The 22436-nt window shown below is 55.9% G+C and overlaps 1 protein-coding gene across 1 annotated transcript in view; it reads left to right on the plus strand.

Moving 5' to 3' along the window:
* The window catches only part of MID2 (midline 2), a 63961-nt gene extending 47616 nt beyond the window's left edge, over positions 1–16345 (plus strand). Inside the window, exons 3-10 of the mRNA XM_057413845.1 lie at positions 2358–2453; positions 6181–6288; positions 8446–8594; positions 8996–9123; positions 9700–9843; positions 12007–12168; positions 14453–14660; positions 15779–16345. Coding sequence (XP_057269828.1) covers positions 2358–2453; positions 6181–6288; positions 8446–8594; positions 8996–9123; positions 9700–9843; positions 12007–12168; positions 14453–14660; positions 15779–16181 — 1398 coding nt within the window. The 3' untranslated portion in view covers positions 16182–16345. The remainder of the gene's footprint in view (positions 1–2357; positions 2454–6180; positions 6289–8445; positions 8595–8995; positions 9124–9699; positions 9844–12006; positions 12169–14452; positions 14661–15778) is intronic.
* The last annotated feature ends 6091 nt before the right edge of the window (positions 16346–22436 follow it).

Below are 22436 nucleotides of genomic sequence, written 5' to 3' on the forward strand. Positions count from 1 at the left end.
CTCCTGTCCCACTCCTAGGAGTTCCCTCTGGTGAAGGAGAGGTGCTGGCTTCAGACAGAAAATCTACCTTTGGTTCAGCTGCTTGTTTGGTATTTGGAGGAAAAGGAAAATCGAGTTGTGGCACCTCATACACATGACTAAATAGAACGTGAAGCTCAGCACTTGCCCATCGGTGCTGTGCTCATTTAGCTGGGCCCTGACTTTTTGTTCATCCAGTCACCAGCAGGTAAATGGGGTGCAGCCCCTGAGCTGCCTGAGATGCTGTGGAGGGATGGGTCCTGAAGGGGGAGTTGGGAGCTGCATGGGAAGCGCCTCATCCTAGGCAGGGCTCAGCTGCTTCCCATGGGGACTCTTGTGTCCATGCAGTCTCCATCCCTGGTCCTGCCTTCCGTGGTGAAGGGTTTCCATCGCTTCATCTCACTGAGCACCAATGCCTTCTGCTCAAGGACACGGTGGAGTTTCCTTTTCCTCTCTTTTTCTCTCTTCTCTTCCCAATGGTACAGCAGTCGGCTTGTCTGTACTTCAGGCCAGAATGTGAGGAAATTATGAACATGTTATAATGCAATTAAGAAACAACCCCTATAACTGTGGTAATTTATATGTACCTACAGAAAACCCAGCTGCTGTAATCAAAGCTTCTGTTGCATTTCAGTTGTTTTAGCAAGTCAAACCGAAAGAAATGGTTCCATCTGTGTGTTCATGTGTGGCACAGAGGTTCACAGAGGCACACAGCCAGAGGTGCAGCCAGGGAGGGGTTTGGTACTGGAGATGTCACTAGCATGGATCGGCCCCTGCCTCAGCACCACTCGCTGGAGGATGGGTGCTCAGGGGCAGCCTGTGGGTGCTGAAGGACAGGGAGGAGTGATGCTGTCCCTGGCAGGTGTGGGATGCTGCAGGTGTGTGCTGGGCTTGTGCGCTTCAAAACACGCATCTCGAGTTCATGCCCCCTGCACAGCAGTCCCGGAACATGGAAGCAGATTTGCTGCTGTTTCAGAGCTGCACCTTCAGTGCAGTGGGGAGGGCTGAGGGGGTGATCAGCAAGTGAGGTGTTCGGGGCCTGCGTCAGGCTGTGTTTGGTGATACTGAGCTGTAGGGAGAGGGTGGCAGGAGCCTCCCGCAGCTGCTGCTTCATTATCAACACCGCGCTGTCTCGCAAAGCACTTCCTCTTAATGAAGGCACCTGAGGTTTTACTCCGTTTTCCAGCCTGCTCCTGCATGCTGCCTCACCCGCCGCTGGCTGCAATCTGCAACGCTGCAAACGAGCCCAGGCTATTTTGGGAGCCGGTGGTTTTTCAGGAATGAGTGCTTTGCCCGTGCTCCAGGACTGTGATCCAAGTTCTCTTGGCTAACTAGCCCCCAAATTAACTGTGGTGCTGGGTCTGCTGCAGCCGTGGTGAATGCCTCACACGGCAGTTTCCAGCCAAAGATGAAGGAAGCACCGCAGGGATACTTTTCTAGCCCTGACATTTAAAATATTAATAGGATATCATTTTCCCAACAAGCGCTGCAACAGGTACCGAGTGCTTGTTATAAGGCATTTCCTCTTAGTGGAACCATATATTTTAATGGAAATGTGTTGTCACTTAAATTATTGATATCCAGAAGAACACCGGTCCACTGCGCGTCTGCAGATACCAACAGCTTCACCAACAGGCCCTTTCTCCTGTTCTGCTCCAGGAGCACAGCAGCCTGAAGTGAGGTCTGGCGGGAGCTGTCCTGGCGCCATCCAGAGCTGCTGCATTGCTCCCTCTGCCCATCCCTGCATCGCTCTGGCAGGGATGGTTTGAAGAGGAGAGAGATGCCTCTCCCGTGGTTCATTAGGATCTTGTCCCACTTCCTTACCATGAGCAATACAGTAAGGAAGCAGGATGAGATCTGTGGATGATGGAAACAGCCGTGCTGGCTTCCTCCCGGGCAGGAACCTGGGGAGCAGCGTGTTTGGTCTCCCCCCATTGTCAGAGGGTTCAGCAGAAGCGAGTGGTTTAAGAACATTTTTGAGATACTGAAGATACTCCTGGTGTTATTCTAGCTTGCCATAAAGTTTTCCAGGGAGCACAGGAGATGCTCGGTTTTGCTGCAGGAAAGAGCACAGCCCTGGCTCCTCCAACAGCCCCAAAGGAGCAGCAAAGGGCAGACACCCCACTGTCACCTCCCCAGGGCCACCGCAGTGCCGAACGCTCGCACAGCTCACCAGGAGCTGCCAGGACACCCGAGCTGTTATTCCAGAGTTATTCCAGTTGTGGCTCCCTCAGGGGGCACATGGAGCGGGAAATGGTTGTGGCTGGGGCACTGGTCAGGGGGTCCTGTCTCTGCTGACCTCTTTGCTTTTTCTCTTCCTCCTCTCCCGGTTCTTGCAGCAAACACTGGAGACGAATCTCACCAACCTGGTGAAGCGCAACAGCGAACTGGAGAACCAGATGGCCAAGCTCATACAGATCTGCCAGCAAGTGGAGGTTGGTGAGAGCGGTCAGAGGCTGGGGGGTGTGATGGGGAAGCTGCACCAGTGGGAATGGCAGGTACGCGGCATTGCTCCTGCGTCCTTTCTCAGGGGCTGCCCTGGGGATGGAGGTGAGCATGGTGGGAAGCGTCACTGATGCCAAAGTGCGACAGGAGGCTGACGGAGGATGTGGGGATGCTTCCAGGGGTCTGCATGGTCTGAAGGAGAGGGAGGTGTGACTGGGAGCCACTGGGAAGAGGCACCAGCCCCCAGGCTGCTCACTTCCAGTGCTCTGAGGGGAGGGAAAAGGGTGGGTTTGGCTGTTCCCAGGCTATAACCCCACTTCTGCATCACGGGGCAGTGGCTGTAATTTTCACACACCTCCCATGTACTTTCTGGGCTGTCCCACCCCAGACCCTCCCCACAGGCTGGTGTGGGGCCAGTGCAGCACTGTTCCTTGCTGAACCTCACTGTTAAAGCTGTTTTCCTCGTCTCTAACTCAGTCTGTGTTCGGGGTCAGGCTCCTCGTGTGGCAGTGTGGGCAGACTGACTTGTCCCCAGTGCCCTGGCTCAGGCAGGGACATTGTTTCCATCCCCCGCAGCTTCCCCTTGCAAGACAAGGCTGGTCCCAGACTTTCTGCCTGTTTGCAGCAGCCAGAGTTCCTACTTCCTATCCTCTTCCCAAACATGCACTCGGCCTCCTCCCTGCTGCCAGGCAGCGGTTACAATCTCTCCTGCCTGAGCCCAGCATTCCGCAGCAGAATAGCAACGCTCAAGCTTAAACAGGCAGTGAGGAGGAAGGCTTTGTAGAGGGGATTACAGCAAGCACTAGCAGAAGAGAGGAGATCACCCGTAATCCTGCTGAGGAGAGGGGCTCTGCTGACCTTGCTGCTTTCACTACTTGATCTGTAAGCGCTCTGTGTTCCTGGTGTGCAGTCAGGCATCTCTTGTTTGCATCGTGCCACAGCCTGATGCCGAGTCTTGGCTGCGGCCCCAGCTCCGGGAGTTCAGAAGTGATGCTCTGCTTGGAAAGCACTCGAGAGGAGGAAGATGCTTCACACCTCGCTGCTGTTTCAAAGCGCATGTACCAATTAATGGCAAATTAATTTGCAGCTCTGCTGAAGTGGAACACGAGAGAGGCTGTCACAAGCAGGGTTGTTTTAATGGGCTGTTGGTGTTTTCTGGTTGATAAATTAAGCAGCGGTTCCTTGACCCAGCACCTTCATGAAGGATGAAGAACAGAGCTTCCTGACCCGGCACTGCTGGCGAAGCATCGGCTGCCTCCTCCCAGCGGGTCTAGGGGGACTGTGGTCCACAGAGAGCAAGCGGGTGTCCGGCAGGCAGAGAGGGAGCCAGAATGTCCCTCCATAGCCCTGGTGACCATCAGCAGCCCTCACTGCTCTTAAAGGTCATGCTTTGACTCTGTGACCCCAATGGGGTTGGAGCAGGGATGCATGTGGATGTCCTTCCAAACCTCCTCCTCTGGATCCAGCTCTAGCATCTTCTGGACTAACCTGTGATGAACGGAAAGCTATTTGGTGTTTCTTTCTAATTCTGGAAGTTTCAGGCCCCCAGGCTGCCATTTCCTACATAGTTTTGGAGTTTTCAGCTTTGTCAGTCACTCTGCTTAAAATAACGGTTGAAATTCATTTCTCAGCCTTACTAAATATGCAGCCCTGCCCTTCAGAGAGCACACTGAAGTGTGAAGTAGAAAATATCTCTGTCCCTCCACACTTCCCTTGGAGGCTGTGTCGCGGGGATTGTGCTTTGGAGCTATCTGGGGATGCTGTGCATAAGCAGACATGTGCGATCCCAGTACCCTGCCCATGTCCAGTATAAGTCCTACACGATGTCCAAAGGACTGTGACACCGGCACCCTGAGGTGCAGAGGAGGGAGGCCAGCCCCTGGAGAAGGGTGTCACGGGAGTCCCCATACATGGAGCCTGCGAGGAGTGACCCCTTGGGGATGGTGCATGGGGCTTCTGGGGAGAGAGGGCAAAGGGAGCACATCCTGTGATGGAAATGAGGACCATAGAGAGCAGGTAGCAGCCCTGCGAGGAGCCCAAAGCACCAGGGTGGTTACTTCGGCACCCTGATGTACTGTCACGGGGGTAGAAGTTGCTGCCCTCACACTGTGCTGCATGGAGCTGGCCTGGTGCATGTCCCCTGCACCCTGTGAATAGCTTTGGGGTGGGCTGGGGTTCCCTTCTCCATCTTGGAGCTGGGTTCCCACTGCCTGGGTGAGGAGGAGGAGGTTTATGTGTGCTGACTCCCACCTCAGGCTGCAGGAATGCTCCTCAGCCCTCCGCGAGCTGCAATGCCCGTCTTCAGGTTTGAGTTTTACCATTGCTTTTTGCTGTAGGGGTGTATTGTCCCTAGCACATTCCCACACATGCTTTGAGAAGAGTGAAATATTTTTTCCCCCACTCTTTATGTCTAAGAGGCTTTCCTACAGCCATAGCACCTGCTGAGAATTCACCTCAAATGCAGCATTTACCTGCTATGGGAACTGGTTCATCCTAATGAAAAGTGCTTTGGGCAGTGTTAGGCTGAGCCATGCTGGCCTGAAATCCCTGCTCCATGCTCTGCCAGCACTGTGGGGCTGGGACCGTGGCCTCGGATGCTCCTTTGTGGAGAGGAGGCAGCTGAGGAAGGGCTGTGGTGGGCTCTGTGCCCCCATCTGCCATCAGCCTCCCAGAGCATGGGTGGTGGCTGAGCTGCAGAGCCCTGGCCCTGGGTGGGTTTTCAGCTTTGGGGTTAATGGAAGCAGGGGCCTGGGGTCTCAGCCTGGTGAGTGATCCCCCCCCGACACTTCTCCTCTGGGATCTTTGCACCCAGGTCTCCCTCCCAGTGGCAACAGCAGACACTGGGGCTGCAGACACAGCCCTGATCTGTGCTCTGGGAGGGTTTGGTGATGCCACCTCTGCCGCACGCAGGGGCGAGTGTGCTGCCAGCATCCCCTGTGACAGCCGGGTTGCAAGGCAGCACAGATTGCTGCAGGCTCCAGCCCCTGATCTTGTCCCCCCTCCACAGCAGATGGGGCAGATCCTGCTCTGTTTTCCTGCTGGAGCTGTCCTCGCAGCCCATCGGCTGTCTCCCACTTCGGAGTTGCATAAGCTGCTGGCCAGGTTTAAAAAAAGCTCTTGTACAGAATGTGTTTAACTCTGGGCTGCCTTCAGATTCCCCACTGCTTCACACAGCTCCGAGGGTATGGAATGAAGACAGCCTGTCCTTGTCCTCTAGTGCACTGGTGGGTTTGAGTGACAGGGCTTGAGCCCCTTCTGTCAAGTGTATCCCCCCAGGGATGCTGGTCTGTCCCAGAGGCAGAGGCCTGAAACCTGTGCCTGTGCTGTGCTGAGCACACCAAAACATGCAGGGAGACAGGGAGATTCCTGAGCCTCTGGTGCTGGCCGGTGGTGCACAGGCTTTGTTGGGAAGCAATGGAGCCATGACTGGGGCTGAGCCTGGCTCCTGCAGCCAGTGCCCCCGGCAGGGGCAGTACCTGTGGAGGAGCCTGTGCCCCATGAGCACCCAGTGCAGCCCCAACACTGACCCTGGGTGTGCAGCGAGGAGGGACTCACCCCCTTCTCCAGCCTTCTTCCTTCCTCCAGCTGGATGCGGGCGAGCATGGAGGATACCTATTGCATGTCCCCTGGTCTGAGCTGGGGGAGCCGCGGCGCTCCTGGGCTCAGGGATGAGCATGTGTCTCCTAAAAGCATGTGTGCTTTTGCTGCCCTGGCTAGGTTAACACAGCCATGCATGAGGCCAAGCTGATGGAGGAGTGTGACGAGCTCATGGAGATCATCCGCCAGCGCAAGCAGGTCATCGCTGTCAAGATCAAGGAGACGAAGGTAAGGAGAGCTGGAGAGCTTGAACCATGGTTCCAGGGTCCCCTCTTGTGCCCGTGGGGCTGGGATGTCCCAGCAGCACACACACAGAAGGGCTGACAGTGGCTTATTGCCTTGGCATGAAGGAGCTGATCTGCTCTAGGCAGCTGTTGGTGTGAGCACAGCTTCATCTCCCTGCCCCACAGATGGGGCGCAGGTCCTGGTGTCCTCTCCTGCTGTCCGCAGGGTTCCCCTGCCAGGACAAGGCACGTGCTTGGCATCGCCAGAGGATGGAGGGCACATTGATGAACGTGACAAGTGGATGCAGTGCTTGGATCAGGCCAGACGTTTCCTCAGCGCTTTTCTAACTCTGCAGTGCTAATAGGATACAGTGGAATTAATGCTGAAGGGCCACCCGAGCCCTGCATTGCAGGTGAGGGAGAGGCACATGCTCTGCATTGCAGCACTTCTCACCCCTTTCTTGGGGGGAGGTGTGTGTTTGGACCCCTCCTCCAGTGATTCTGGCTTTTCCCAGTGGTTTCCATGCGATGGGCAGAGACTGGAGGGACAGGACAGAGGGACAGTTCTGTAGTTCTGAGTTCACAGTGAGTGTGCACGAGCCCTTTGCCTTTCCTGCTGAGCTCAGAGGTTCATCAGCGTCCAGCTCTGTGTCCATCACTTGCTGACAGCTGAGCTGGGGAGTAGCATCACCCCACATACACCAGTGAAGGTCTGGGAGTAGGTTGTGCTATGAGTGCAAGAGCAGCACGATGCTTGGACCCCTCGGCTGGGGTGGAAGCTTGGTTATGCTGCTTTTATCCCAGCCACCTCAGGAGCATATTTTATGTAACGGTGCCTTCTGCTGGTCCATCTGTCTGTCTGCCTCTCATTTCCCACCTCGCCCCTTACTGTGTTCTGGCCACGTTGTCCAGTTTCAGCCATGCTTGGCAGGGAGCTGGAAGGCTCAAAGATGTTTTCCTACAAACTGGAAGCTGGGTGGAGGAGAGGCCCTGATGAGTGCCCAAACCCACCTGGAGAACAATGCTCGGCTGCTTATAGCCAGGGTCAGAGCAGCAAGCTTGTGCCCATGTAGCTGCAAACTCAGCACTAGACCAGTGGGGAATGGACATGGGAATGGTGGTACTGGGTGTACTGGGGACAGGACTGGGTCTGACTTCCAAAGATAAACCATGACACCAGGTAACTTCAGACACCTGGAAGCTGGAACAAGCCTTTTTGCTGGTGAAATCGGGCTGGGGATGTTAAAGTGTGGGTCTGCAGCACTGCGGTGCCCGGCTGCAGTCCCTGTGCTGAGGGAGGCCAGGCACCTTCCCCATCACTCTTGATACCTCTGAGTAGTGAGGAGCCCCAGCCACAAGCACCGCGGAGCTTAAAAAGCTCCGAACATAGGAGACAGGAGGAAGCTCTGGCCACTGCGGCTGGTTTGAAGCTCTCCAGCTGCAGCTCCAGAAACGCTACCTTCCCGCTGAGCTGGCGCTTGGTTTTCCATTGTTCTGTGTGGATTTTCCTGACAAACAGCCCGATGGATGCGTGGAGCGGTCTGATCACAGTGGCACGTGGTGCTGCGAAAAGTGGCCAGGGAAGGGAGGAGGATGGAGGATGCGGGAGGAGGAGGCAGCTGGTCTGAAGAGCACTCTTCACGCGCAGCACAGATCCGGTGCTCAGGGCTCTGCAGGTGCTGGTGTCACAGCCCAGCCCAGTAACACTGGCCCCTGGCCACAGCACCTGCAGCTTCTGCCCTCAGTCTTAGCGCATTCTGCTGCAGCCCCTCCGGGCAGCTGGCAGAGAGCAGGCAGGGGCAGGGGCTCTGCCGCCTCTCCCCACCCCTCTCCACTGCAGTGGCACTGACCTGCAGCAGAAAGTATGACAAGGAACATGTTTGTGTGGAGCCCTGAGGCCTGGGGGACCCTCTTGGACCGGTTGGGAGCTCCAAGATTCAGGCTTTTGCCTGAGGCTTTCCCACCTGGAAGCAAGATTGAGCATAGGGAGTGCATTGCTGCTGTCCCTCCCCAGAATGCATGGGGACGATTCTGCACTGTTTCACTGTTTCTTGCCTTACTTAAGCAGCCCCTGGCCTGGGATGAGGTCTCTCCTCTGCTTTCCAGGTCATGTGCTGGCTTTTGAGCCCCTTTCTGAGCCCCGCTGTGCTCCCCCTCGCAGGTGATGAAGCTGCGGAAGCTGGCTCAGCAGGTCGCCAACTGTCGGCAGTGCCTGGAGCGCTCCACGGTCCTCATCAACCAGGCAGAGCACATCCTGAAGGAGAACGACCACGCGCGGTTCCTGCAGACAGCCAGGAACGTGGCTGAGAGGTGGGATGTGGCTGGAGCTGTCCTTGCTCGCAGGGACCTGCCCGCGGATGCTGCTCTGTGGTGTCTCTGGTGCCCAGCCCTCGAAGAACAGAGGCTGCATGGCAGGTCCTCACAAAGCTGAACATCTCCTGTGGGAGCAAACATCATTCCAGGGGGGAAGGGGTGGGAATGCTGATCCAGAGGGAGCTTGGAGGGTAGTTGGGGCTGGACCCCCAGGGATGGAGCCCCCCACACACACCTCTGTGGGACCTGTCCCCAGGCCAGGCCACCCTCCTAGGGCAGGAGCAGGGGTAGTAGGTACGAGCCAGTATCCCACAGCATCCCCGCCAATCCCCTTCCTCAGCGCTGCCGGGAGCATCCCGCACCCTGATGCGTATTGATGGGCTCCTCTTTTCTTCCAGGGTCGCCATGGCAACCGCCTCCTCCCAAGTTCTGATACCAGATATCAATTTTAATGATGCCTTTGAAAACTTTGCTTTGGATTTTTCCAGAGAGAAGAAGCTGCTGGAGGGGCTGGATTACCTGACGGGTGAGCATGCACTGCACGGCAAAGGAGCTGCGGGTTGTTGTCACTGGCAGCACTTACCTGGTTGGCTGAGGCTGCGCTGCCACCAGGGCAGTGTCACACTGTCACTGGTGCACACTGCCTGTCCTGGAGGGTGGGAGAACTCAGGAAACATGTCAAAAATGATGATATCTGTGAAGCACAGGTTGGGTTGGGTTGGGTTGGAGAGACCTTAAATCTCATCCAGTCCCAACCTCTGCCACGGGCAGGGACACCTTCCACTGGAGCAGCTTGCTCCAAGCCCCTGTGTCCAACCTGGCCTTGAACACTGCCAGGGATGGGGCAGCCACAGCTTCTCTGGGCACCCTGTGCCAGCGCCTCAGCACCCTCACAGGGAAGAGCTTCTGCCTAAGAGCTCATCTCAGTCTCCCCTCTGGCAGGTTCAAGCCATTCCCCTTGGCCTGTCCCTACAGGCCCTTGTCCAAAGCACCTCTCCAGGTCTCCTGTAGCCCCTTTGGGCACTGAGGGCTGCTCTCAGGTCTGAGCTCAGGGAGCATTGGGAAAGCAGGACCTTACCGGGTTGTTTGTGATCTCCCGCAGCACCGAACCCGCCGTCAGTGCGGGAGGAGCTCTGCACAGCCTCCCACGACACCATCACTGTGCACTGGATGTCCGAGGATGAGTTCAGCGTCAGCTCCTACGAGCTGCAGTACACCATCTTCACCGGGCAGGCCAACTTCATCAGTAAGTGACGGCAGCAGCGGGGGGCATCGCGCTGCGCTGCTCCGGGGAGGAGAGATGTTCTCGGGGAGAATCGGCGGGTTTAGAGGCTGGGAACTGGGGGAGGACACTGCGAGGGAAGGTCCGGTGAGGACTCTGCTCAGGGCTGGGGTCAGGGATGTAGGAGCCCTGGCTGGGGCTGTTCTGCCCTGCGCTCAGTGCCTGCAGCCTCTGGCCCCATGGAGCGCTTGGATCAGTGGTGGGTCTCTATCCGTCTTGGCTCCCAGATCCGTATCTCTCCCCCTGACACCTTATGGGCAGGGCTGCTCCACAGGCTGGTCACTGATTTATCACCCCATAGCAGTATTGAAGCACATCTCCAGGTAACTTTTCCTGAAAATAATCTGGCAGAGCTCAACATTCTTCCACACTACCACAGGTCTGCTCAGCAGAAGTGGGACCTGCAGCTAGTGAGGGCTCTCACTCGTGGGTCTGTGATTCTAGTTGCTCACCTCACAAGCTTTGCATCTCCGAGGCTGTCCTGATGGCAGAGGCTGACTTGGTGCTCGTTCCCAGGAAGGTTTATCTGGGAAAAAGGCACAAGCTGGTTTGATGTCCTCATAGGGAAAGGGGCTCCTGGGGTTTGCACAGAGGGGCGGGGATACAAGAACATCTTGGCCATGAAGCTGAGGGCTGTTTCCCAGTCTCAGCAGCAGCAGCAGTGGGGTCTTTCTTTGTGTGCCCAGTGCATCCTTGGGGTGTCAGAGGTACGTACTTGTTATGATTCGCCCAAGGAAGCTGTGGCTGCCCCATCCCTGGCAGTGTTCAAGGCCAGGTTGCACACAGGGGCTTGGAGCAAGCTGCTCTAGTGGGAGGGGTCCCTGCCTGTGGCAGGAGGTTGGAACTGGATGTGCTTTAAGGTCCCTCCCAACCCAAACCAGGCTGTTGTGATTCTGTGATTTCTTTTAATGCTGCCTTTTTCCTGAAACTGGAGGGGGTTTGTGTTCTGGAGGAAAATGGATCCATGGGCTGGGTTGTAGGAGAAAGTCCAGGGAAACTGCTTGTTTCATGCCAGAAAGAAAAAAACAAAACAAAAAAAATATGAATGTTGTAATGGGAGAACAAAACCAGAGCTTCCAGCTTGTCCATCCTGAAGTGCTTTGGAGGAGTGCAGAATCCTGGCAGCATGGCTCCTGAGAGGAGTTTTTATTCCTGGTTTTCCTTAGTAAGCACTTAACCACTGTAGGAATTGCTGACATGATGCTTCTGCATTGTGGACTTTGAGGGCTGCTGTCACTGGTCCAGAGGGTGTCAGTGCTGGAGGCACAGGGTCACAGCACAGGAAGGCTGTTAAGTGCACTCTAAAACGTTCAGGAAGCTGCCAGAGAAAGTTCCTGCTTTGAGGAAGTCCGATGCTCAGAGCTGGGTCACACAGCCTGGCCAGCAGCCACTGTCTTTGGGCTGGGATCAGGAGGGGTCCCTCCCTCTTGGTCCTGGCTTCAGGCGTGAGAAGGTGGGAGAGATGGGAAGGGAGGAGGACAGGGCAGCTCTGGAAGGCAGCCCAGAGGGACACCCATCAGCTGCCTTCAGTGGCTCTTTGTACAAGGAGTGAAGAAAACATCAGTTAACATCTCAGAGGTGAACATGAATAGCGCGTTGCCAGTTGATGCAGCAGTCAGGTCTGGTGGTGAGAGCGTCTGAGCCCTGGCTGAACTCGTGCATGAAGAGACTGGGGAGGGACACAAGGAGCTTCCCAGGAAAGGAAATACCTTTTGGAGGAGCACACAGTTGGCCTCCCCTTCGCGCTGTCTGTGGAGCCAGGAGCTCGATGGGAGTTGGACGTTTGTATGGATGACAAAAGCTGAAGTAAAAAGGATTGTTTTTAAGCTCTGGTAAGGATGGGAGCCCTCAGTCTCTAGGGCTAAGCTCTTCTTGGTTGTTTGGGAAAGAAACCTTCCTGGGAGGCCAAATCATTCCCAGACTGTTGTCACTCAGCCACTGCATCCTTTCTGATGAAGGGTCTAAAGCTGGTCCTTGTCTGCAGGATGATAGCACCTCTTCCTCTCTGGGAGGTATAAATCAGCCTGAGTGTTACGCAGTCAGTCAGGTCTGGTTGGCAGCACACGGTGTTTGCGCTCTGTCCTTTCCTGTGGATAAACCTTCCTCTCCACCATGTCCTATACCCAGGTCTCTACAACTCCATGGACAGCTGGATGATTGTCCCCAACATCAAGCAGAACCACTACACGGTCCACGGGCTCCAGAGCGGCACCCGCTACATCTTCCTCGTCAAGGCCATCAACCAGGCGGGCAGCCGGAACAGCGAACCTGCCCGGCTCAAGACCAACAGTACGTGTGGGTGCTCACCTCGCCTCGGTGGGTGCTGCGGGAGCAGCTCCGTGGTGCCCAGGTCCAGAGGGGCATGGCTGAGCACTCCCTGCTAGCGCAGTGGAGACCCAGGGTTTCGATGGTCAAATGCCCCATCTTGCTCCATGTGTCAGCTCCTTCCCTGCCTCCAGGGACAGCCTCCTGGTCTCCTGGTACCCCACAAAGTGCCCGGGACTCCCTGCCATCAGCTCTGCTCTGCCAGTGCCTGCAGGTCCTTCAGCAGCTGGGATGTTGGGGGACACTGAAGGACCATCTTTCTGGTCACTTTACACCATGGGGCTTTCAGGGGTCCCAGTGCAGTTGTGTACTTGTGCGTGCCTTTCCTCACAGAAAGGGGAAGGAGTGTGTGGGGAGCCGTAAGGAGAACTGAGTGTCTGTGTGGTGGTGGATGGGGCTTTGCAGCTGCAGCAAGACTGTGCTTCACATCTCCCTATGGGTGGGCAAGGAGGGTTAAATATGGGCAGGGAAATCAGACTGAGATTTGATCAAGAATCACCCTAACCCTAAATAAGAGCCTCCTCAGGTTTCTGCAGCCCCTTGCTGCAGGGATGTATCTGCAGCAGCTTCCTGCATATTTATAAATCCTGAGCAATCCCCACCTGAAGCACTGCACAAGTTACTGTGTACAACAGGAGTCTGTGCGCCAGGAGCTCTCTTTGCACACAGAATGACCAAGAAGGAGGTGCACGGCAGCAGTGAGCACATATCCCTGTGCCGCGGGTGCAGGGTTTCTGTGCTTCCCAGGGAAAGTGTTTAGGGGAACCTCAGAATTTCTGAGTGTTTGATTCAGCAGTATGGATATGTATAATGTAGAGAGAGAGTATTTGAGCAACCTGCTCTAGTGGAAGGTGTTCCTGCTCTGGCAGGGAGTTGGAGCTGGATGAGCGTTAAGGTCCCTCCCAACACAAACCAGGCTGGGATTCCATGATGATTCCATATATCGTTTGTCTCTGTGTATGAAGGCTCCTCTGGGGTGTTCCCTGCTCATCATTGGGGTGGTGTTGACTGAAGGTGCCACCGCTTCGTGCTGCATCCCCAGCACCAGGGGCTGTTTCTCCTGCCCCTTCACGTTTGTTGTTCTATGGCAAAGGGTTTCCTCCTTTCCCTGTGGATGGTAGGAGGTAGTGCAGGCTCCTCTGCTGCCGTCACCTCACAGGAAGTGTCAGCAGCTCGACAGGGAGAAGGGCCAATTATCACATTTCACAGCCCTCTTTCTGCTCCTGAAGGGATATTTGGAGGGATCCGTTCATCACCAGAAGGTCAGTGTCAGGACGCATTGATTTCTGCAGCGTTAGTGCTGTCAGTGCTGGGGCTAAATCTGTGTTCCTGAACAGAAGACCTTGGGAGAACGGTTCTGGTTTAGTGACAGAGAGAAACCTTCCTTTGCAGAGCCTGATCCTGAGTCAGTCTTATTTATTAGCAAGTGTCCAAAAGGGAATGAAAGTGCCAGAATACCAGGACAGACCCAGCTCTGACAGTAAATAAAGCTCAGGGAAGGTGGTTTCTACGGTTCTTGCCTTGGCCGTGGCAGGGGACCTGCGGGTGCGGGTTAGGGTAGACCATAGCAGTGCATGGTTTGCAGGCATTGCTGGAGCCTTTGAGATCCTCAGAAGGGTTTGATCAGCACCGGTTGGTGGCAGTTAGGAAGCAGTTTGGCTGCCTGTGTGCTGGTAAGGTCAAAGAGGAGTTGCAGCAGCTGGGTTTCAGGCCAGCACTGCAGACCTGCAGAATGCATCAAGCTGGATGCTGTTAAGTGTGGAGGAAGGCCCCGGGCTCCACCTCCCACCCAGTCTTCCTCAACAGAGGCTGGACCTGTGTTCACTTCCAGGCTGCTTTCTCTGGTGCTGACACCTTGTTTGGCAGCAGAGGAGCACCAAAAACCTCGGGCTGTGCTGCCTGTGACACGCAATAGCAGCCTGGGCGCTGTGAGAGCAGCCTGGGTCAGCTGCTGGGGGAGACGTGCTCAATGCTGCGGTTCTGCTGCTGTGACTGGTGCTGTTATTCCAGACCTCAGGCTCTGCCCTCCTGTCTCTGTGCTTGTGGAGCTCTCATTACTGCTAATAGAGCATGGATCCATTCCGGAATTCAGGCTGCCCACCCTGCCTCGGTTTGGCTCACAGTGCATCCCAATGGTTGCTGCCACTGCCTGGCATCATCCTCCCATCTCTGCCACATTTTACATCACTGACAGAGGACAAATGCAGTGACAAACATGAATCCTAATCTGCGTGCCTCCCACTAACAGGTCAGCCTTTCAAGCTGGACCCCAAGATGGCCCACAAGAAGTTGAAGATCTCCAATGATGGGCTGCAGATGGAGAAGGATGAGAGCTCCTTGAAGAAGAGCCACACGCCCGAGAGGTTCAGCGGGACAGGATGCTATGGAGCAGTGGGAAACATCTTCATTGACAGCGGCTGTCACTACTGGGAGGTGGTGGTGGGATCCTCAACCTGGTAGGCACCAACCTTGTCCTCCCTCCCTTCATCTGGGAGCCCTCAGGTTTGCCCAGAGACATGTGGGAGACATAAGGGTTAAAGGCCTGGGGCTTGGCATAGCTTCTTATGGACAGGGAGGCTGCTGGGACCTTAAATCTGGTGGCTGTGGCTGTCAAGAGGTTGATGAGTTTCTCCTCTCTGCTGGAAGCCTTCGGCTCCAATCCAGTGAGGCCACAAGGTAAAGCTTGTATCTCCATTGCCCTCCCTGACCCTGAGCTTGCTCGTTGGGATACTCATCCCTGCCCAGTGATGGCAGAGGGGCACAGCCTAACTTGCTGCTTGCTCTCCATCGCCCTATGCTGCTTCATGGCTCTGTCGCCCTGGGGAGGCTGCCTCCACAGCCCTAAGCTCTGCTGCTCACTCCCAGCTGTGGCACAGAGCATCCCTAGCACCTCACTGCTGCATCCTGCAGCTCAGGCTGCCCTCAGGCCCCAGCCCCATGATGCATCCCAGATGCACATTAGTGCAGCCTTCAGTAAAAAGCAGTTTCTGACTTCAGCAGCTTGGTTTGTGAGCTGTTTCTCAAGCAATAATTGTGTCTGGAGCGGCTGCTTAGAAATGGACCCGTTCCAGGCATTGTTTTGCTGGTGACTGGATCCCGTGAGGCCTTCAGAGGAGGAAGGAGCTTTCCAATACCTTGCAGCTCCGTGTCTCTGCAGAGGGCGCGTGCTGGTGCAGCCGATGGCATCAGCCCTGAGCCTGGAGCCCTGTGTCCTGGGGATGCTCATGGCAGGGATGCTCAGGTCAAAGGCAGAGAAGGACCTGCAGCTCTCCGGGGCTCCAGTGCCACCTCCTGTCCCCTGGGGCACCAGGCACAGCGGGGGGCGCCGGTCTCACCGTGAGCTGGCAGCTCTGCTCCGTGGTGGCACAAAGAACAGAGCAGGGGTTCAAACTTGTCCAGATGTGTCACTGCTGCCTCTCACCCCTTTTCATCCCATAAAGCTGCTGCTGTGCTGCTCCCACAGGAGGAGAACCCTTATAAAGCAGCCATCAGGGAGGCAGCAGCAGCAGTGTCAGGGCTGGATTTTGTCCTTGAGGCTACGGCTAATCCAAGTCTCCCCTCTCCTCCCCTGCAGGTATGCCATAGGCGTGGCATACAAGTCAGCCCCCAGGAACGAGTGGATCGGGAAGAACTCTTCGTCGTGGGTCTTCTCCCGCTGCAACAACAACTTTGTGGTGAGGCACAATAACAAGGAGATGCTGGTGGAGGTGCACCCGCAGATGAAGCGCCTCGGCGTCCTCCTGGATTACGACAACAACGCGCTCTCCTTCTATGACCCGGCCAACTCCCTGCACCTCCACACGTTCGAAGTCTCCTTCATCCTGCCTGTGTGCCCGACCTTCACCATCTGGAACAAGTCCCTGATGATTCTCTCGGGTCTGCCCTCCCCGGACTTCATCGATTACCCAGAGCAGCAGGAGTGTAACTGCAGGCCCCAGGAGTCCCCATATGTATCGGGAATGAAAGCCTGTCACTAGCCTGCCCTGCCCTGCCCACAGCGCTGGCAGTGCTGGTGATGCCGGTGGTCAGATCCTGCTCCCACAGGCCAGTGCCTCCCACACGCAGCTCGATGAATTCTTTTTAAGGGGAAAGAGGAAGAACCACTGCCCACAACAAACCAAACTGCTCATGGTGAGCTCCACCTGCGGCGTGCTGCAGCCTCTTCCCAGGAAGATTGTCACCCGATGGCTTCTCCTCTCCTGGGGGCTGGAAAGGCCGGGGTGGGTTGTCGGGTGATGTTCTGAGGCGCTGCAGTGGTCGAGGGGGACAGCTCGTGTGTCTGCAAGGCCCAGGTTGGAACAGCAGGGGTTTGCGCCCTGGAGCCCATTGGTAGCTTGTCTCAAGAGCCAGGCGGAACCAGAGTGTTGCTCTCTGGGGAGGATTTTCTGTTTGGCTAGAGTTGGGCAGCATCTGTGGCATGGTGGTCAAATGTACGGCCCTCTCACGCCTGGGGAGCAGTGTGGTGGGGGTGTGGTCATGGTAGTGACGTGCTGGATGATGGCGATGTGCTGGATGGTGGTGATGCGCTGGATGGTGATGCGCTGGATGGTGGTGATGGCTGGATGGTGATGTGCTGGATGGTGGTGATGCGCTGGATGGTGGTGATGCGCTGGAGGGTGGTGATGTGCTGGATGGTGGTGATGTGCTGGATGGTGATGTACTGGATGGTGGTGATGCCCTGGATGGTGATGTGCTGGATGGTGATGCGCTGGATGGTGGTGATGTGCTGGATGCTGGTGATGTGCTAGATGCTGGTGATGTGCTGGATGGTGGTGATGTGCTGGATGCTGGTGATGTGCTAGATGCTGGTGATGTGCTGGATGGTGGTGATGTGCTGGATGCTGGTGATGTGCTAGATGCTGGTGATGTGCTGGATGGTGGTGATGTGCTGGATGCTGGTGATGTGCTAGATGCTGGTGATGTGCTGGATGGTGGTGAGTGGAGTCAGGGACCCACCTTGGGAAGCAAGCTGAGAGCATCTTGCCCCCAGCACCGAGGTTTGACAGATGCCCCTTCCCAGCGCAGCGTCTGTCCCTGCCACGTGCTGCTCCACGTGAACCTCCATGAGGTTCATGTGTGGTGTCCCTGCAGAAAAAACACATCACCCCATGCTGAGTGGATGGTCACATCCTGCCCAGAGACCATCTCTATGCTCTGTGACCCCAAATCACAGTTTATGACCCCAAATCTTGTCTCTTGCTCTGTTCTCTTCCATGGTGGTGTGAGTGTTTGCTCTGTGGCAAAGGACTGAATCTGTTCCAGGGGCTCTAGCCTCCCCTGGTTACTGGGAGCACCTTGGGGGCCAGCAGTGCTCCCAGTAACCACAAGCACCAAGTCCTGTGGCCAAGCTTCCATTCCCACATTTGTTTAAAAGCCAGGAGGAGCTGGGCTTGGCACATGGGGGCAAAGAGTCAGTGTGGGTACCTGCAGCCAGGATCCATGACGTGATTTGGGGTGTGTGATGTCCATGTTGCACGCACAGCAGCAGATGCCAGGGGAGGAGGTCAGGCAGCATGAGCAGCCAGAGCCAGGCTGGTGCTTGAGCTTTGGTCTGTGGTGTTTGAAAACCCAGTTTTCTCCTCTGGATACGGCTGCCTCAGTGGCAGTTCGTGGGGTCAGCCAGTCTGAGACCTCCAAGCTCTGCCGGCCTTTCCTTTCCTTTTCCCGGACCCAACAGATAGGGATCTACCTCAGAGCACAGCCCCAGGTGGGGGTCCTGGCTCAGATGGGGCGGCAGCACTTGGGAGAACTATGGGCTGGGACTGGCTGGTTGTTATGGCCGGAGCCAGTTACCCCTGCCCAGGAGTGGGTGCACCCACAGTGCCCTGGCTGGGGGGGGGCCCATGGCACAAAGCCTGGTGCTGACGACTGACAGGAGGCTGCTTTGTCCAAGGTCAGTGTGTGTGCAGAGCCTGTTTCCCAGCACAGCACCCACTGCTGATGGTTTTGGTGACACGCTGCAGGGAGGGAGCTGTGGGATGGGACCTGGCCCCAGCACTGCCACGTTCCTTCTGACCCAGGCTGCCTTCTAAGGCACATCCCTTCCGCATGGATGGAGCGGTTCCATGTGCTTCCTGCAGATGCAGCTGAGTCACACCACTTGCTCCCCATGGCTGAGCACACACACAGAGTTCATGGTAAGAAGATAAGTTGCCCTTTTCAGTTGGATGTTTTTCAGACACACGGGGCCGTTGTGCAAGTCCATTCCCTGTGTGCCGATCCCATATGGGGCTGCTCTTAACATGGCAGCCTCAAGCAAATGCCCAAGCACTGGAAATGGATTTTAGCATTTGCAATCAGGTGCCGAGCTTGGCCCCGGCACCCTTCGACTGGCCGGTTACTGGAGGACTCGGCCGCCCGGTAACTCAGAGCACACGAGCCATTAATGTGATGTTTGCACCTGATGAAATTGCACTAATCATGGTGGGGTTCCCCCTGCCCTCGCACATGGGTCACAGGGGACAGAGCAGGGCTCGCACCCTGAGCGCACAGCTCGGGCTCACCCGCAGTGTCCTCTCCAAGTCTTGGAGCCGGAAAACCCATGCGGGTGTCACCACAGGGTGAGTGAGTTGCCCTGTCCCTGGTCCCCCACTCTGATGATGCTCCCCAGGTGCTGCCCACGGCCCATGAGCGCCCATGGTTCTGGTGCTGTGGCCCTGGGGTATGAGTGAACCCATTCCCCACATGGACACGGGGTGGGGCCCGGGACTGCTGGGGTCTCCTCTGCTCCTGGTGACACTATGGTGTGCACTTGGACTGTGGTGAGCTCCTGGCTCCCGGCAGCCTCCCCTCGCCATCTGTACCGTTCCTGTTCCACTTTGGTTTGGGGGAGGGTTGTTCTGTTGTTCTTAAGTTACAGTTTTTCCCCTTTTCTGTTGGGTTGGTTTTTTTTTGCAACATCTTTGTTAATGTGTACATATATATATATAAAATATAATATAATATATATATGTTACTGGCTGTGTGTGTGTGTGGCAGCGGTGGTGTGGTGCACAATGCGCTGTCCTTGGGATGCTCTCCACGGCAGCGATGGGTTCTCCACACCCTTGACAAAATTCAGCCCCCAGGCCGCAGGGTTCCGGAGTCACTGGCACAGCAACAAACCAGCACCACAAACAAAAAGGCTTTTACCTGATACATGGACGGGACTGGCCCAGCGGGCACCACGGGGGGCTCAGCAGGAGTCTGGGGGGGTTTGCTCTCCCAGGGATGCTGCTACACATCACGTTCATGCAGGGGGACCTGTCACACATGTGGCTGTGCACCCACAGGAGCAGGGCGTATGTGGTGCCTGGTGCTGTCCAATAGCAGCAGTTCTTGTCCTGTAAGAGCCCGTGGGGTGGCGGGTCATGGGATGCTGAAGCCCCATCCAAAAGCCCATCCACACAAATACTTCTCCCCTGCTGTCATTCTCACTTTCTCCCTGCCCCAGTGCTCATCCTTGGCTGTGAATCTCTCATTCCCATTCCTGCTGCCCTTTGCTGGAGGTGAGGGATCAGTGTAGAGCATAGGACCTGCCTGGCCAAGGGGGAAGTGAACACACAGACCCAGGGAAGCCAGAGCTCATCTTCGAGCAGAAATGCTGAAGTATTTATGAAGCGGAGCCCATCCGGCGCCCACTGGCAGCATAGAATTAAATATTTCTTACTTTATTCCTTTGCTCTGGGCTTTTTCTTGTTAAACATTAACCACCAACACTTGGAACCTGGCCTTGAGCAAGCTGCTTTCTGTATGGGAACAAGTGGTCCATGGCATTTGCATTGTCCCAGAGCTCGGCTTTCGCTGCTGGTGTTGCTGACAAACACAACTGTGATGAGCTGCTCAGTCACTGGAGCAGAGCAGTTCTGCAGCAGCGGCTGCAGAAGGTAGTGTGGTGAGAAGGCTTCTAAGGCCATCTTGGGACTTGGGCAGCTCCAGCTGCCATTGCTTCTGACTCATCCGTCAGGTTTTCTTCATAGGACATTAGTCACAAGGAACGCCAAGGAAGATACCCCTGCTGATGCTAAGGTGAGTTGGGCACCAGCCAGCCCTTGTCCCTATTGCAGATGAGCACAAGAAGCCAGGACAGTGTCAGATGAGCTTTAGTGGCTCTTTAGCAAGTAGTTCATCAGTCATTAAATGTCACCTGTGGCAACCACACTGGGCTCCCATGCCTGTGGTCATGGCAGCCTGGATCTCCTGCTCCAGGGGAGAGGATTAATGTGTCCGCCTGGAGTGGGTGTCTCTGGGGCATTGTGGATGGTGTTCATGGGCCCGTTCTGCTCTCCCCGGAGGAGGAAGGAGGCTGAGAAGCACAGCCGGTGTCTGCCGGCAGCTCCTGCCATTGCCACCAGGAGCCTACCACGGAAGCGGAGTAACCATCTGCCCACGGCACCAGGAGCCAGCAGCCTGCTCCAGGATGGATTCCTCTGCAGCGCTTTAGGGTTCATTCCCACATACTCAGTGTGGCTCCCAGGCATCTCTGAACTGGGGGCCTTGGTTGTGGGGCTTCAGGCAAACTCTGCATGGCCACTTCCACCCACGAGAAACTCCTCTTCCCCCTGCACTCATCCTGCAGTGAGTCCAAGAACTGTGTTTCAAAGCCTTCCTCCCCATCTCAGGCTTTGGGCGCAAGCCTTCCTTCTCAGGAGACGCAATAGCAACCCCAGAGTGGTGGAGGAAGGAGCTCCTCAAGCCGTGACCCATTTGTGGACTTCAGGCACAAGGCGATGTGGAGGCCAAGAGCTTCCAGAGGGACCCTGCAGTGAGGAGAGCCAGGGATCCTTGTGCACATGGATGTGGTCCAGGACACACTGCTCCTTCCATTCTACTCGATTGGCTGCGGATGGGGATCACGGCTCTGGGGGATCAAATGCAACTGGGTGATGCTGTGAGTAAACTGGGCACTTGCCCTTGCATGAGCCTCAGCCGTGCACAGGGTGAGGTGAACCCGGGTGTGTGCAGCGCTGGGAGCTGTGGAAAAGCCACCACAGCTTCTGGAAGCGCAGTCTTGGGGGTGCTGTCAGTCACACCCTGCCCGTTGAATGAAGGGAAACTCCACACATCACTCCGGAGATGGCTTTCTTGTCCATGTAATGACTGTGCTAATCAGGGAAATGGGACGTGTCAGAGAGGGACTGCCTCTCCTCATCCGAGCTGCTCACAGCCCAACTCCGTCAGCCTGACCCTGAACCTGCATCTCCAGGATAAAACGTGGGACCAGTGCATGGTCCTGGGGGATGAGGAGCGTCAGGGCACAGGATGGGGGAGCAGGAGGCTCATTCCTGCTGAGGCTGCAATGGGAGGCTGGCACACAGGCTGCTTGGAGCCAGGCAGGGGCAATTGGAAGGGCTGGAGGGATACAGGGCAAAAGGAGAGGAGCTGGTAAAGGGTCACCTGCATTGAGATGCAGCCCCAGACAATACATATCAGTGTCTCCTCTAGTGTCCTCTGGCTGTGCCCAGAGTCTGTCATGGGACCCTCCTTCCCCCTGCTTCACCTTTCAGCCAGGATCCCAGGATGAGCACAGCTAGCCCCAGCACAGGGATGTTCCATTCAGCCCCCTCAGGGATGGTTCAGGGATGCTCCAGGGATGCTCCTCGTCACAGGGATGCCCCATTCAGCCCCCTCTGTGTGCTGGGTATGGAGCAGGGCTCTCTTCTTGCATTTCCTGGAAGCCAAAGGGAGCTTTCTTTGCCTGTAAAAAGGATGTCATTTACCTGTCCAAGGGATGTCACTGCTGGTTGTCTTTGTTTTTAGGAAGCAGCAGGTGCGAGCCAGGGAGTAGGAAGGAGCTTTTCCTTCTTTCTTCTTGCTCTATCTGGTGCCATTCTCCATTAACCTCTGCTTTCTAGGAAACTCTCTCATTGATGGGCACCTGTGAAAGTCAATTTAAACCATTACTGACATGGCAGCTGCTTCACAAAGAGAGACTTCGCTGAGCAGATGAGATGAGCTCTGGCGCTGCTTTCCAGGAATGTGCTTTTAAACACAGCTCCAATGTCACTGGTGCCACAAATCAAGCTGGAAACCACTTCCTCGCGTCATCTGGGGGTGAAGCATCAGCCTGTGAGTGAGGGTAAAGCCTCGGGAGGGCAGCGGCACATTTTGGGGTGGATCTTGGCTTTTTGGGTTTTCATTTCATGTTTTTTAGTTCATGAAACAGGAACCTCAAAGTAACTCCCTTGCCAGAGCTCAGAAATGCCTCTGACTTCACAGAGGGTGAGTCTTCACAGAGGCTTCAGCCCTTCCCT

The sequence above is a fragment of the Pezoporus wallicus genome, unplaced genomic scaffold (genome assembly GCF_028554395.1).
Source record: "Pezoporus wallicus isolate ANWC-B61680 ecotype Strahan unplaced genomic scaffold, APGP_CSIRO_Pwel_v1 contig_8788, whole genome shotgun sequence".
In the NCBI taxonomy this organism is placed as follows: domain Eukaryota; kingdom Metazoa; phylum Chordata; class Aves; order Psittaciformes; family Psittacidae; genus Pezoporus; species Pezoporus wallicus.